General features: G+C 34.8%; 1 protein-coding gene across 1 annotated transcript in view; it reads right to left on the bottom strand.

Moving 5' to 3' along the window:
* Window positions 1-423: 423 nt before the first annotated feature.
* HERC4 (HECT and RLD domain containing E3 ubiquitin protein ligase 4) overlaps window positions 424-14,550 on the bottom strand; it is a 118,316-nt gene continuing 104,189 nt past the window's right edge. The window contains exons 19-24 of the mRNA XM_012658566.1: window positions 13,937-14,103; window positions 13,096-13,162; window positions 10,986-11,068; window positions 7,481-7,664; window positions 3,061-3,163; window positions 424-1,084 (exon numbers count right to left, since the gene is read on the bottom strand). Of these exons, the coding sequence (XP_012514020.1) occupies window positions 876-1,084; window positions 3,061-3,163; window positions 7,481-7,664; window positions 10,986-11,068; window positions 13,096-13,162; window positions 13,937-14,103 (813 nt within the window). The 3' untranslated portion in view covers window positions 424-875. The remainder of the gene's footprint in view (window positions 1,085-3,060; window positions 3,164-7,480; window positions 7,665-10,985; window positions 11,069-13,095; window positions 13,163-13,936; window positions 14,104-14,550) is intronic.

Below are 14,550 nucleotides of genomic sequence, written 5' to 3'. Positions count from 1 at the left end.
AAGGATGGATTTATGTATTCTGCAGCATGAGATATGTCAGGAGCCCTGGGAGGAAAACACTGTGTCCAGTATCACTTAAAGCTTAGTCACTGCTTGCTGTACAGGATAGGGGGTCAAACACATTCAGGGTTTTGACTCTTCTATTCCCTCTCCTTCTATCTCCAAATAGAAAGAGTGAATCATGTCAGTGAATCATCTCACAAAACATTGCTGAAAACTTACCAGAATTCCATCTCTAAAAATTTGCCATATTTAATAGCATGGAATTCACTTATTTCAATAATGGAGATTGATAGCCTGTCTATACTCGAGGTGTAATATTTAAAATCAGCTGATACAAATAGATTCTCAGAGTAAGATTTGAATCATAATTTTTAACCTTTAAAAGTCAGCTCAGATCAATTACAACCATAGAAACTGTACTGGTATCAGAACATAACTATTTTATTACAAAACTCAACATTATTTACAAAATGAAAAAATAATCAAATGACTATTGCAGGCCAAAGTTAAAGGTTTTCACCCAGTGATTGAAGAAAAGTTAAGCAACATTTCCATGCACTCACACACCAGATCATTTCTGAAATATGCAAACTCTTTAAAATTCATGTTAGTAAAACTTTAATGTATTCACAATACTTGTATGTTTATTAGAAGATGGCAAAAAAAATCCATGGTTCTGTACAATAAGTTTAATATTAACAGTTTGTTCATTTTGCTTTAATATTTTTTGGCTTTCATGAACACTCATATCATTGAACATTTTGCAAGTAAGAATTATAATAGTACCTCTGTTACCTTGCTGAATTCATCACCACAAGAAAACACAATAGCTTAATGCTTTTGCACTAAACTGGATAGTTATAACTCCAAAGTTATATTAAGCTGAAGCCTTCATTGTGATCAATGGCTTGGATCAGTTTAGAGCGTAGAGTTTCTTTTTCTGTATATTTTGGAAGATCCAGAAGATTAAAACAGGTATGGGAAACTGGGAGATACTCCTCACCACCTCCTGTTGACTGGATAACTAGTTTCAGACTCTTCATACCAAGAATAGGAATTCGATCACTACCTGTCAAAAATACTACCAAGAAAAAAATCATTCAGCCAACTACTTCAAAACAACAGAGTAGCAAGTAGTATGTAGTACAGTCACTACAGCAGAGCTTTATGTTAACATTTGCTCTAAGATGGAATTTGTGAAAGACAAAGATTTTTGAGACACATACTGATTGCCCATATACATTTTTTCTCTTTTTTTTTTTTTTTGACAGAGTCTCACTCTCTTGCCTGGGCTAGAGTGCTGTGGCGTCAGCCTAGCTCACAGCAACCTCAAACTCCTATGCTCAAGCGATCCTCCTGCCTCAGCCTCCCAGGTGGCTGGGACTACAGGCATGTGCCATCATGCCTGGCTAATTTTTTCTATTTTTAGTTGTTTGGCCAATTTCTTTCTATTGTTTTTTTAGTAGAGACTGAGTCTCGCTCTTGCTCAGGCTGGTCTCAAACTCCTGAGCTCAAACGATCCGCCTGCCTCGGCCTCCCAGAGTGCTTGGATTACAGGCGTGAGCCACTCTGCCAGGCCTCACATTTTTTCTTTAAAAGTGTAATCTTAATATTGGCACAAAGAAAGTACTTAATAAATGTTTGATGAATGAATGGCTATTGCAATTGCCAAAAACATTTTGAGAGCCCTTTGGGAAAAGCCATTTAGAACTAGTTGATAAACTGAATACAAAATTGAGTTTTGACTATGATTTCTTTTCCTATTTGTTTCTGTAATTTTTGATCAAAAATTTATAATGGGCAGCCAAAATTCAAATCACTCTCAGAGAGTAATGATTTGTCATCCTTATGATATAGAAAAGAATTTAACCAAGAGTCTCAAAAAAGACTGCCAAAATATTATGGGCAATAGCTAAAGTATCAAAGGAAATGTCACTAATATTTATATACATAAATTCTGACAACTTTAAAAATAGGTCAAATTTCAATTAGAGTACACATTTTAACAGATAAAAGACACGTGTGTGATAAATGAGGGAACTAATGTCTGGCAAAGTTCTATTTTCTACAGCAATTCTGAAAATTTTGGTGCTAAGGCAAAGAGGAAAAGAAAAATGAAGACTGAACACAGGAAAGAGCTATACAGTTGGCCCTCCATATCCATGGGTTCTGCACCCATGAATTCAAGCAACCACAAATTAAAAATATTAAAAAAAAATAGTTTGTACTGAATATATGGACTTTTTTCTTCTTTTATCCTCCAAACAATCCAAATATAACAACTATTTACATAGCATTTACATTGTATTAGGCAGTCATTCATTGCATAACGATGGGGATACATTCTAAGTAATGCATCATTAGGCGATTTCGTTGTTGTGTGAACATCGTAGAGTGTACCTGAGTAAACACAGATGGTATAGCCTACACCTAGGCTGTATGGTATGCCCTATTTGCTCCTAGGCTACAAACCTGTACAGTATGTTACTGTACTGAATACTGTAAGCAACTGTAACACAATAAGTACTTGTGCATCTAAACATAGAAAAGGTACAGTAAAAATCTGGTATAATCATCTGAGACCACCGTCATATGTGGTCTTTGGTTGAAACATTATGTGGCATGTGACTGTATTCTAGAGATTACATAGGCTGTATGAAAATATTACACCATTTTATAAAAGGGACTTGAGCATCTGTGGATTTTGCTATCTTTGGGGGTCCTGGAACCAATCCCCCATGAATAGATACTGAGGGATGACTGTACTCCAGAGATCTTTTTAGAAATCTAGAAGGAATTCTATAATCCTAGTTTATTGTAACCATAGCTTATTTTAACGTATTTTAACAGTCTGCTTTTATTTCTAAGAATTAATGCTGTTTTGGAGGCAAGCTGAATTTAGCCTTTGAATTAAGAAAACACATGTAATTAAGAATGCAGATTAGCTCTTTTTTCCCCCATAAATTACCCTACTTAAACATCAAAAAAAGGACCTTGGAATAATACTATAATTAGATTCCAGTCTCATAAAATATGGAACCAGTTAAAAATACTTACACAAAAATTGTTTTTTCTTTTCCAATGGTAATTCGTGAAACACTTCCCAAAACATTTTTATCGTAGGATGTTCTGCCCAATATTCCCCTTTGTATTCTGTATTCTAAAAACAACATAAACTTTTATTAATATTAAGGGATATTAGTTTTGTTTTGAATCTTCAATCTGGCAATTGACACAAAGGTAACAGGGTCCAAGCTCCATGCAGGACTGGGGAATCTGCAGCCTCAAGGCCACATGTGGCTCTCCAGATTCCCAAGTGCAGCCCTTTGACCTAATCCAAACTTCACAAAACAAATCCCTTTATTAAAAGGATTTGTTCTGTAAAATTTGGATTCAGTCAAAAGGCCATACTCAAGGATCTGGAAGGCCACATGTGGCCCCAAGGCTGCCTGCAGGTTTCTCACCCAAGGGTTGAAACTCGTGATAGTCAGTTTCCAAGATGGCCTTCAGAGCTGTCTCCTGGTATTTACGCCCTTGCATAGTCCCCTCCCCGACACTAACGGGGTCTGACCTGTGTAATCATTAGGATGTTGCAAATAGGAATATATAATATGACTTTTGAGCTAAATCATAGAAAAAACTCTGTGGCTTCACTCTGGGAGGAACCAGTTGCCATCTCATGAAAACACTCAAAAAGCCCTAGAGAGAGAGGTACTCGAGGTTCTGAGGCCTCCTGCCAACAGCCATGTGAATGAGCCATCCTGGAAATAAATCTATCCTTAAGTAAGCTTTTAGACAACTGGAGCAACAGCCAATATCCTGACTGCAACCTCACAAGAGATCCCTGAGCCCAAACTACCCAGCTACTCTGAAATTTCTGACCCACAGACACTGTAAGACAATAAATATTCACTGTAATTTTGAGGCTACTAAGTTTTGGGGGTAATTTGCAAAAACAGAACTAATATACTGCCCCTCTCAAAAATATCAGCAGTAAGAGAGAAGCGGGTAGGAGAGAGGGAATTGTTTATTACTACACTGTGAAGTGTTCTTTAAAATCCAGACACACTTGGCCTTAACTTTCAGTTCTTTGATAGCAAGATCATTCAAGCATCAGGTCCTTTTGGGACACACTGTTCTCTCAGCCTAGACCACATAGACACATCCTTTTTTCATATTAAATGCCACCTAATTCATTTATTGACTCTTTCGACAAATATATGATGAATTTTAGCCAAAGTTTTAGGCCCTGGGTAAACTGCGATTACAACATCCTTACTTACCTTGTGGAACTTACCATCTAGTAAGTGGCTTTCCCAGATACAGTGGCCTAGATTAGGTTCCTCCTTACATACCATTCACTAAACTCTTACTCCTTCCTTGTACTCTCACAATTCAATTATGTATTTAATGTCTAGCTCCCTTATCAGAGGGCAAAGACCATGTTTCAGTCTTATTTACTGCCCTCTCCCTAATCTCCTGCATAGTATTCGGGCTCAATAAATATTTGTTATAGGGCTTCTTGAATTTTGGCCTCTTCCTATCTGTAGCCATAATAATCTCAATCACTGAACTCTTGATAATTCAAATCTGTAAAATATTTGCTGTTATTTGCAAATGAGTTTGAAGAAAATGGCTTGAATTCTAGTAGTTAACATATTAGCTTGTTAGAATTAAGATCTGAGAGCATGTTAGTGGGGAATGAAAGGATGATGGCTAAAGTTTTTCTTCTAAACCTCAAAATGGTTTGGGGTAATGTGCACACAAGTCCTGATTAAGAATGAACATTTGAAGCCACAAATCATAGTCATTAAAGTTATAATGTATCAGATACACAGTGGAAAAAAATCAAAGTACTAAATATAAAGTACACTAATATATACTTTTTAAAAAATGTCCTGTCTTACTGAATGAACACTTCTATCAATTATTGCATCAGGTAAGGTTTTAAGTACTTACTGAGTGTTATTCTAGGTGCTGGGAATACAGCAGTGAACAAAGAAGCAAAAATTCTGCCCTCATGGTGCTCACGTTGTGGTAGGGGGGAAGGAGTAACAGTAAAAACAAATAAGTAAAATTTATATTATGTCAAACCCAAAGAAGAAAAATAAAACGAGGAAGGAAGACAGGAGGTATGTGTACAGGGGAGGGGTTTGCAATTTTAGATCAGTTATTCAGGTAAGGTCTCTGAGAAGGTATAAACGTATAAAGGTGAGTGCAAGAACCCTTTGGGATTACCAAGGTGAAGAGAACACTAGGCACAGGGAAAAGGAAATAGAAAGGCCCTAAGACTGGCATGTGCGTGGAGGGTTCTAGGCTCAGCAAAGAGGCTAAGCCTGAAGCAGAGTGAGAGGAACAATGATAGGAGATGAGGCAAGGAGGGACAAATAATGGGAGATCTAAAGGGTGATGAGAAGCCCTTATACAATTTTCATTTTAGGGTGATTAGAGGTAGGGTCCATTTCTACTGGGGGACCCCTTAAAGTTAGTATCTACAGGTTTCTTCTGTTGAGCAGATCGATTTACCCCCCAAAAGAAACTTTCAATCTCATTACTGAAGGATTTAGGCCTGGCTACCAGCTTTCTATGTGCCATCCTCAGTTTTACCTGCTTGCCAGGATTATAAAGCCTCTCTCCCAAGCTGTCTTTTGCTGGGTAGAAGAGGAGACATGAAGGATCCAATTATTCTTCAAAATGGCTTTGAAGTAATTCTATTGCCTTTAGTCCAACCCCACATCCCTGTAATGTGGTGCACCAATTCAGAGATTCTGGGGTATAAAATGGGTTGCCTCCTGACAACCCTGTCCCTCTGGAGGCTTAGTGCTCTAAGTCATTTGTCAACTTACCCACCTATTTTCTATCTTCCAACATCATTTTTTCTCTTGCTCATTGTATTTTTATTTTTTTGGTGTATGTATTCCTATTTTTATTCCATTATTGTCATTCTAGTGAGTTTTTGGGAGTAGATGTGCTGATTCCACCATGCTTAATTAGAAGTCCTAATTATTTCAAAAATTTTATTCCTTGCATTATTACATAGTATAACTGACCTCTTTCTGGTATGTATACATTCTATGAGTTTTAAGCACATATAGAGATTTGTGCAACCACTACCAAAATTAGTTCCATCACTATTGTGCTAGAAGTCTCTTGTACTGCCCTCTCTACAGTGACACCCTCCCTCTACCTGTTCATCATAGTTTTGTTCTTTCAAAATGTCATATAAATGGAACCGTAAGTATGTAATCCTTTGAGACTGGCTTCTTGCACTCAGCATTTGGCCTCTGTGATTGATCCAGTCATGGCATGTATCAACAGTGTATTCCTTTTTAAAGCCCAGGAGTATTCTGGTGAATCAATATAACGTACTTGTTTTATCCATTCACCCACTGAAGGACATGTAGGTTGTTTCCAGTTTTTTAATTGTTTGCAGGTTTTTAAAAAAATAAGCTTTAAAAAATTGTGGTAAAATACACAAACCATAAGGTTTATATCTTAACATCTTTAAGTACAACCTTCAGTGGCATTAAGTATGCTCACGATGCTGTGCAAACCATCACCACCATCCATCTCCAAAACTTCTTTCATCTCTGTAGCCATTAAACAATAACCCGTTTCTCCCTTTGTTTACAGATTTTTGTGTGAACATAATTTAATACCCAAGAATAGGATTGCTAGGTCATATAGCAAATGTATGTTTAACTTTATAACTGCCAAACTAAAGTAGCTATAGCATTTTATAGTCCCACCAGCAATATATGAAAGTTCCAGATGGTTTGCACTGTGTTTTTTAGGTCGGTCATCCTAATAGGGGCACAGTATCTAACTAATCATTAATGCCAAAACTGTGTCAGAGGATGCTAGATTACATGGATGGAAAAATGGACATTTCAACCCCGCATATAACTTTCTCAAAGCTGATCTAAACTAGCACTTTTTATTTAATGTTTACCTGAAGAAATATTTGAGAATTACTTGGATAGAGAAAAAGGAAAAGTTGTTTCAAAAATTCCCAATCTTCTCCCTAAAGTTCCCTTTATTGGTTAAGGTACCAGTAAAGAAGACCATGAGCATTATTTATTTATTCTCTGCTAAAAAATTTAACACTGAGACTAATCAGGAAAAAAAGGAAACAAAGATCTTAGGCATTGCAAATGCTTCTCATAATGGTTTTCCTAGGACTGAGGCAGAAAGAAATCTCATTCAGTTTTGGCTGGGGCTTCTATCCAGCCCGTGTTACAGATATTTTCCTATCAGTACCACCAGTACCACCAACTACAGAAGTGCTATCTCTAATTCATACACAGTTCAAATCTATTCATTGTGGAATAAGAAGGGTTGAGTGTTTTCCTACAAAATGACAGCAATAAATTGTATAAAATGAAAAATGATATATTAAAAGGGCAAGATTTACACCAACAAATCATGTTCTGTTGCCTTTCCATTTAAACGATGCCACAGATTTGTTTTTCCCTACCTTTTCCAGTTCCTTCCAATCATAATTTGTATTTCCGATAACCATTGCTTGTAGTTCATTAGGCTGGAAAAGCAGAAGGACTTTTCCTCCACAGACCTTATGAAAACCCGTGTGAAAAGCATCAAATAAGGAAGCCACTGATTTATTGAATATATAATCCACATAAGCATCAACAAACTCCTGCCTAGAAATGAAAAGCACACACGCACATATTATAAAAATTATTTATAGAGAATACATAATATAGTGTTATTACAACTGTCAGTGCTCCTGTACTTTTTGCTATTTTTCTACAAAACTGAGAAAGTATGAGTAGGGTTCAAAGAGGACAGAGTCATTATGAAAAGCCTATTATTCTTTCTATATAAAACTCAGGTATATCCATGAGGCATTCAGTTATTCTTAGGCTATTGCTAATAGAAACAAATGTCATTTTTGGGCAGAATGATACAAATGACTATTAAAATAATTTTAAAATACCTGCAAATTATTGAGAATTTACATATATCACCACACACACACCCCTAAAAAGAATGATCTGTTACAAGTATTAGGTGATAAAAAAATGAGAGCTTTGGGATTCAGATGATTTGATAGACTCCAGTCTGTTTTTCCCCTTTCATTCCAAGGAATCTAAACAAAATTTATTTTACAAAAATAAATACCTAAGAGGGGGTTTTATCTGCATTCTTTTAGGGTAATCACTACAGATTACAAGTGGAGTTGCTTTTCAAACGTATGTGTGTATATACACACACATACCCTTCTGACTCTCTTCTGCCTCTTATGATACAAAAGGAAACTGTAAAGAAAAAAAGGAAAACCCCTTTAACCCAGTAAATTAGAACCACAATTTCATTCAATTTGTTTTGTTTTGCTAGCTACAAACATTTTTATGATGCTATCTGGTCAAACAAATAATGAGAATAGGTACTAGAGGACTTCAATATTTTATATCTTTGTCTTCCAAATAATAAAAGATGATGCTGCAAATGGGAATAATGGTAAATTTAATTAACTACAAATAATCTTTTTAGCAAGTTATAAAATAATTCCAAACTGAATTTACAAGGAGGAGAAAAGGGTTAAAAGAGGCCATTGTAAAATATAAAATTGGTGGGCCTGAGGAAAAACTGACAGCATATGCTATTGAGTTCTGATGAGAAAAAGAACAATTTTGTAATGTATAATTTTATAATTCATCCAATTAGAAAGTTACATTCATCTATACTAGTTAAGTCCTTTAAACACAAAAGGCTAGATCATTTTATGTGCCAACATATTTTTTGTCAAAATTCTTTATTTCTCAGCAGAAAAAAATCTAAATCATAATCAAAGTGTTTCAAGATCAAGTTTTTTTTAAAAAAAAGGACAGCTAGAAGGACCTAAAATTGTTTCACATCATTTTGAAAACAGCTTTATTTTTATCAAAGTAAGACATACGCACAGTTTAAAACATCAAATACTAATAATCCTAATAGCCAACATTTACTGAGCACATACATGTGCTAGGTCCTATTCTAAGTATCTTAAAATTTTTGCCTCACCTAATCCTCACAATGACCCCATGAAGTAAGTACAACTTATTGCTCCACTTTATAGAAAAGGAGACTGAGGTATGGAGACATCAACTAATTTACCTAAAGTTACACAGCTTCTCACTAACAGAATCGAGATTACAATCATTTGGAGAAAGTCCCCAGCAATAGCCACTAAGCTAACTTTATCTAAAGGACCAAAACAAAATAGAAGAGAACAAAGCTGCTCTCTGTCCTGCACTTCTCTACCAGGAATTCCTGCTATTCAAAGGCAACTATTTGTTAACTCTTTTTGCTATTCCTTCTGATATTTACCTTTAAGCTTCTACTAGCATAGTTCTATTGTTATTCCTTGATTTTCAATTTTAAATATCTAATGAACTGAATACCTATTATGAAAGGTGAGGATTTACCTTTTATTTAATTGTCCCACTCACACTCTCCCCCCACCCATTATATTTAGACAACAATTTCTGGTTTAATATTTATTAACATTTCTATACATATAAATATTATTCACAGTTAAGCTGTATTCTATGGTTACCTTTTCTTAAAAAGAACTTTTGTTTTCCTTAGCTTGCTACTTCAACATCATCCCCAGCTTCTCTAAAAAAATATCAATTTCCTCTAGATTCATTCAAATATATTAAGTAGCATCAGCTGCATTTTTCTCCTGGAACCCTCGAACCTCTTGATCTAACCTAGATTCCTAGATTGTTAGCTTTCTAAATCTTCTGCACAGTTATTGTTCCTTCAGAAAGAATCCTCTTTGCCTCTATCCTATATTGGATCCCGTTTTTTTTAGTTGTTTTTTGATTCCTTGTTTTAGTAGACAGAACACATCCTCCTGAAGTTTCTGAGACTGTGCATGTATGTTTTTAATACACCCACATACTTGATATTAATAGTTTGGTTATGAAATTCTAAGTTTCTCCCAGAATTTTGATGTTCTAGCTTCTGTTGTTCGTCACTTGCTTGATCTTAGCCAAAAGGCCAAGGAAAATCCAGTGTTGTTCTTTGCAAGTCTGATGTTATTCTTTGTAAACGGTCTGCTTTTTTTCCTGGATGGCTTTAGGGTCCCTTTTTCTTTGAAGATTTTGAAATTTCATGTATGTTTGTCTTGGTATGTCTTTTTTTCCACTTCCTATGTTTTCAATCCTGAAAGGATGTCATTCAGTGTTGAGAAGTTGTTTTTGTACCATTTTCTTTGACAAATTTCATTCATCTCATTTCTTTCAATGAATTTTTAAAAATCGTTAATATTAATAGTATCCATCTGGATGTCACTCATCATTTTGAGGACACTGATTTCAGTTTCTTTTGAAGTTTTGTCCTTCATCCTGCATGACTCCTATTTCCTTGCCATTCTTTTTGACTATTCTGGTCTTTCTTTAAATGTCTATTGTCCTTTGGCTATCCACTCTCATTTAAAAGTTAGGCAGTTTCCCCAGAAAAGGATCCTCCAATATGTAGCATCAAGGAGGAGGGAGCTGTAGACTTTTCTCACGTAATCTCCCTATTTTCAGTTCAGTTCCTTGCCATGGCTGGAGCGGAACTCACAAGAGTCAACCTTTCTGTTCCCAGCATTTCCCCAAACCCCATGCACTTTATAAAGGTATATTCTATATTCAGCACCTGAGTCTTTGTTCTGCATATGAACTGGCTGGCTTCTTGGCTCCTCCAGCCCATCTTATATTGCAGCTTTCTCTAGTTTGCTCAAGTTAGTTACCACTGTTTTTTGGCTTCCAAAAATATCTTTGCTGTTATCTCCTCTCCCTTTCTCCTTGTTTTTTTGTTTAATGTCTTAAAGGGATTTCAGGAACAAAACGCAGATTACTTCCTCACTAATGATTCAAAATTTAAGTTTATCTGAGTGAAAACTTAGGGTTGTAACAGGTTTTCTAAATACAGAAGAAAATGCCTATTGATTTCTTATTACTCCACTGATGCTGCTATAATTCACTTACCGATTTTGTTTGTTAACAGCTGTGTCTGCACCATTTAGAACCAGCTCTTTCACTTCTGTTGCACCAAAGTTTTCAACTGTGATCTATTAATTTAAATTTTTAAAAAAAGTCAATGTCAGACTCAAAAACTTATTAGAGTATTTTAATAATCTACTATTATATTCTACCTTTTCTCTCATTTAATATAAAAACTAATAAATTTGAGATAAAATTCTGCTACCATAAGCTTATTTGTGAATTCTGCTTAAGGCCACAAATAGGAATTTTTAACCTCTCTAGTAGTGTGAAATCCTACCATGACTAACTATAAATTACCAAGTGTTTAGTTAATTAAGAACAGGAAACTGAGTATTTATTGTACATAAAACTTGAGAATGATTACTGTAGGAGTAAAGTATTAGAAAGGATGTTTTCCTTAGATAAGTGATAGAATCCAAGGATCAGAGTGCAAACTCAGCTTAGAACAACTATGCACTTTCCCCACATGACAACTGTCACTCCTGTATTGCTCTGCCTTGTATGCTTGATCACAGGCCATTTTTCCAATTATGCATTAATTTGGTTCACAAAGAGTTATTTTGAAATATTTTATTTCTCTTACTGGTCTGGCAATTTTTCTACAAATATTACCAATCCCATCTCTGCATCTTTTCTTATTCCTTCTTTTTGCAATATTATTTTCTTTCATTAAAATGTGATGTCTATAAAACACTATAATAGGAGTGGGATAAGAGATGAATACATCCCTGCTCTGAAGTTTACTATTAGTAAAGGAGGAGAAATGTGGTTATATAAGCAACCCATTATAATACAAATAAATGTTATCAGACCATAGAGGAAAGAAAACTTAATTCTGACTAGAGGAGGTATGAAAGACCTTAAGGAAGAAGAAATGCCATTTGAAAAGCACGTAGTAGAGGGATAGAATTCTGAAAGACTGGGAGAGGTCTGAAGTGATTTCAAACTTAGCGCATCAACTGAATAAAAGGATAGATATGATAGTAAATAATAAGTTCTGAAAATGTATGGCAAGTGGCTCTAAAAAAGAGAAGGTAAGATATATGAAAAAATATTGTGTGATATAACAAAAGTTGGTTTCAATGGATACAATGGAAGTTAGAAAGCCAGATTATAAATGTCTTTGATGCCCGTTCTAAAGCTATTACTCTACAAACAATAAAGAGCCACTGAAAATCTCTTAAGAAATGAGGCAAACGGTGTGACAGTAGAATATGCTGTCTTTTATCAGCATTGACAACAAAACCATGAAGAGGACTATACTAGGGGGGTGAACAAACAAAATACAAATAAAAAATCTTAAAAAGAAAAAGAAAACTGAAGGTTTTACAATTTTCCCAACATTCAGATTGTTCCCTTCTGAAGTGCCTCATCATAATCACTGCTGACTTTTTCTTCTTTAACTGTCGACTAGTCTATTTCTGTCAGATCCTCATTTGTCAATGGCTTTGTATGTGACTGGGTCACTTATTCAACATCCCTTCGACCGATTTAACAAAATTGTGAATCTTTTACAAGATTTGCAATTTCATTTTCAAAATAATACCTGTATTATAATATGTCATCCAACAGTGAGGAAGACAAGTTAGGCAAGGATGATCGTTAGTTAGTATGAAGCAGGAAGGGATGTATATGAGTGGGAATTAATCTTTTCAGTGGTAAGTTGAGTAGTGATATTAGTAGTAAAATGTTACAATAACCTTTTGCTTCTCTAAGAATTCTTGTAATTGCAGATTCAAAAACACTTAGATAAAGAGGACCTCTTGAATTTGTAAATATCTTTAGCATAATGATAAAGCACATAGGCTTTGAAGTCACAGAGCTGGATATGAATACTGATTCTGAAGACAATGATTGTTTTTAGTTTTCTTCAACTGTAAAATAAGGATGATACTAACCTCATAGGATTGTTGAGGATTAAATGAAATAATGCATGTATTGTGACTAGCTACCACATAGTAAATGCTCAATAAATGTTAGCTAAAGGGTTCTTTAAGAATTTCATCCATAAAACAGAGAAAAACTATAAGGCACAGCTGTTAAATAACAGGGATGATGAATAATTAGGCTAACCTATGTGTTTCCATCTTACCGTAAAATTAAGACAAAATGTTTCCTCTATATCATCTTCTGGATAATCCAGTAATTGTTGCATGCTTCTGCAAAACAATATATATGTTTCTTTGAGGTAAAACATTATTGGGTATTTTGACTATTTTGCTTATGAGTAAGTATGTATTTCTTATTCCCTTTTGATAAAAGTCTTTCACTAATTTGCACTTTTACATTTGTTTCAAAATAGTGAATGTACAATGGCAAACTTACAAACACTGAAGAAGAAGAAAAAAACCAGCCTAAGGTTTTTATCGCTTTCTCTGAATACAAAGGCTATGTATCTTCCTATTGTCAACATTTGTCCTTATTTATATATAATTTTTATTCCGTTTTATGTAATAAAGAAAAAGAAACTTTACATATTCAAATTAGGAATGAAAGTGATCAGAAGTGAAAGTCCAAATAAATTCCTAACCACTCTCAGGAACAGGGATCTTCCTAAATTTTTTATCTGATATTTGCAAAGTATTGTTAAAATACCAAAAATCTAGCTTTGAAGACTAAAAATGTAGTCTTTAAGTAGAAAATTTTGGTCTGAGTAACATAATGGATTTTCCTTTATTAGAAGGGCATTTGTTTATTTCAGAAACAATTTTTTTAAATTTTTAAATTAAAAAATTTTAAGAACCCAGGCTAGACTTAAATGCCTCAACTCAGGCAATCCTCCTGCCTCAGCCTTTGGAGCAGCTGGGACTGTAGATCTATTTCAGAAATTTAATAGGAACAACAAAATGTAATTATTCCTAGAAGGAAAGCTTTCTGTACATTCCTCAGTTCTTATCTTCCAAACCCTATCCTTGATACTTTTCACAACTAACCTCCCAACATCAGGCATAAGTTCTTTCAAATCATCCAAGGATGGCTTCTTTTTCAGCAGTTTCTTATATAAAGCCAAAGGAAAATGGAGGTCCACAATAGTAAAATTATAAATTGCTAATCCACAAATAACACCAATCAAATGGAAGAGATCACTGTCTTCAAATGTCTAAAAATATAAGGAAGAAAAAGTAAAGACATGTCCTCCAAGTTAAAACATTAATTGTTTTCAGATTACAAAACATGATCACAGGACAAAATTTTGAAGATAGAGAAAAAAGTAATGAATAACAAGAAAAAAGTTCATGCTCATTACAGTCTCCCTGGGATTACATCACTGTTAGTATTTTTGCACATTTCCATCTAATGTATTTTCTAAGACAAAAAAAATTAGAACCTAGCTGACATCATACTATACAAATGATTTTACAGCTAGTTTTTTCCAGAAATATAAGCATATCCATGTCATTCATTAAATTAATAGATGAACTGATTACTGTAACTTTTCTGATTTAAAAAGTAATATACATTTTGGCCGGGCGTGGTGGCTCACGCCTGTAATCCTAGCTCTCTGGGAGGCCAAGGCGGGTGGATTGTTTGAGCTCAGGAGTTCGAG

This window comes from Propithecus coquereli, unplaced genomic scaffold (genome assembly GCF_000956105.1).
Source record: "Propithecus coquereli isolate 6110/MARCELLA unplaced genomic scaffold, Pcoq_1.0 Scaffold117, whole genome shotgun sequence".
NCBI classification, from domain to species: Eukaryota; Metazoa; Chordata; class Mammalia; order Primates; family Indriidae; genus Propithecus; species Propithecus coquereli.
The sequence above is the reverse complement of the archived record's forward strand: the minus strand, read 5'-3'. Positions and strand labels throughout refer to the sequence as shown.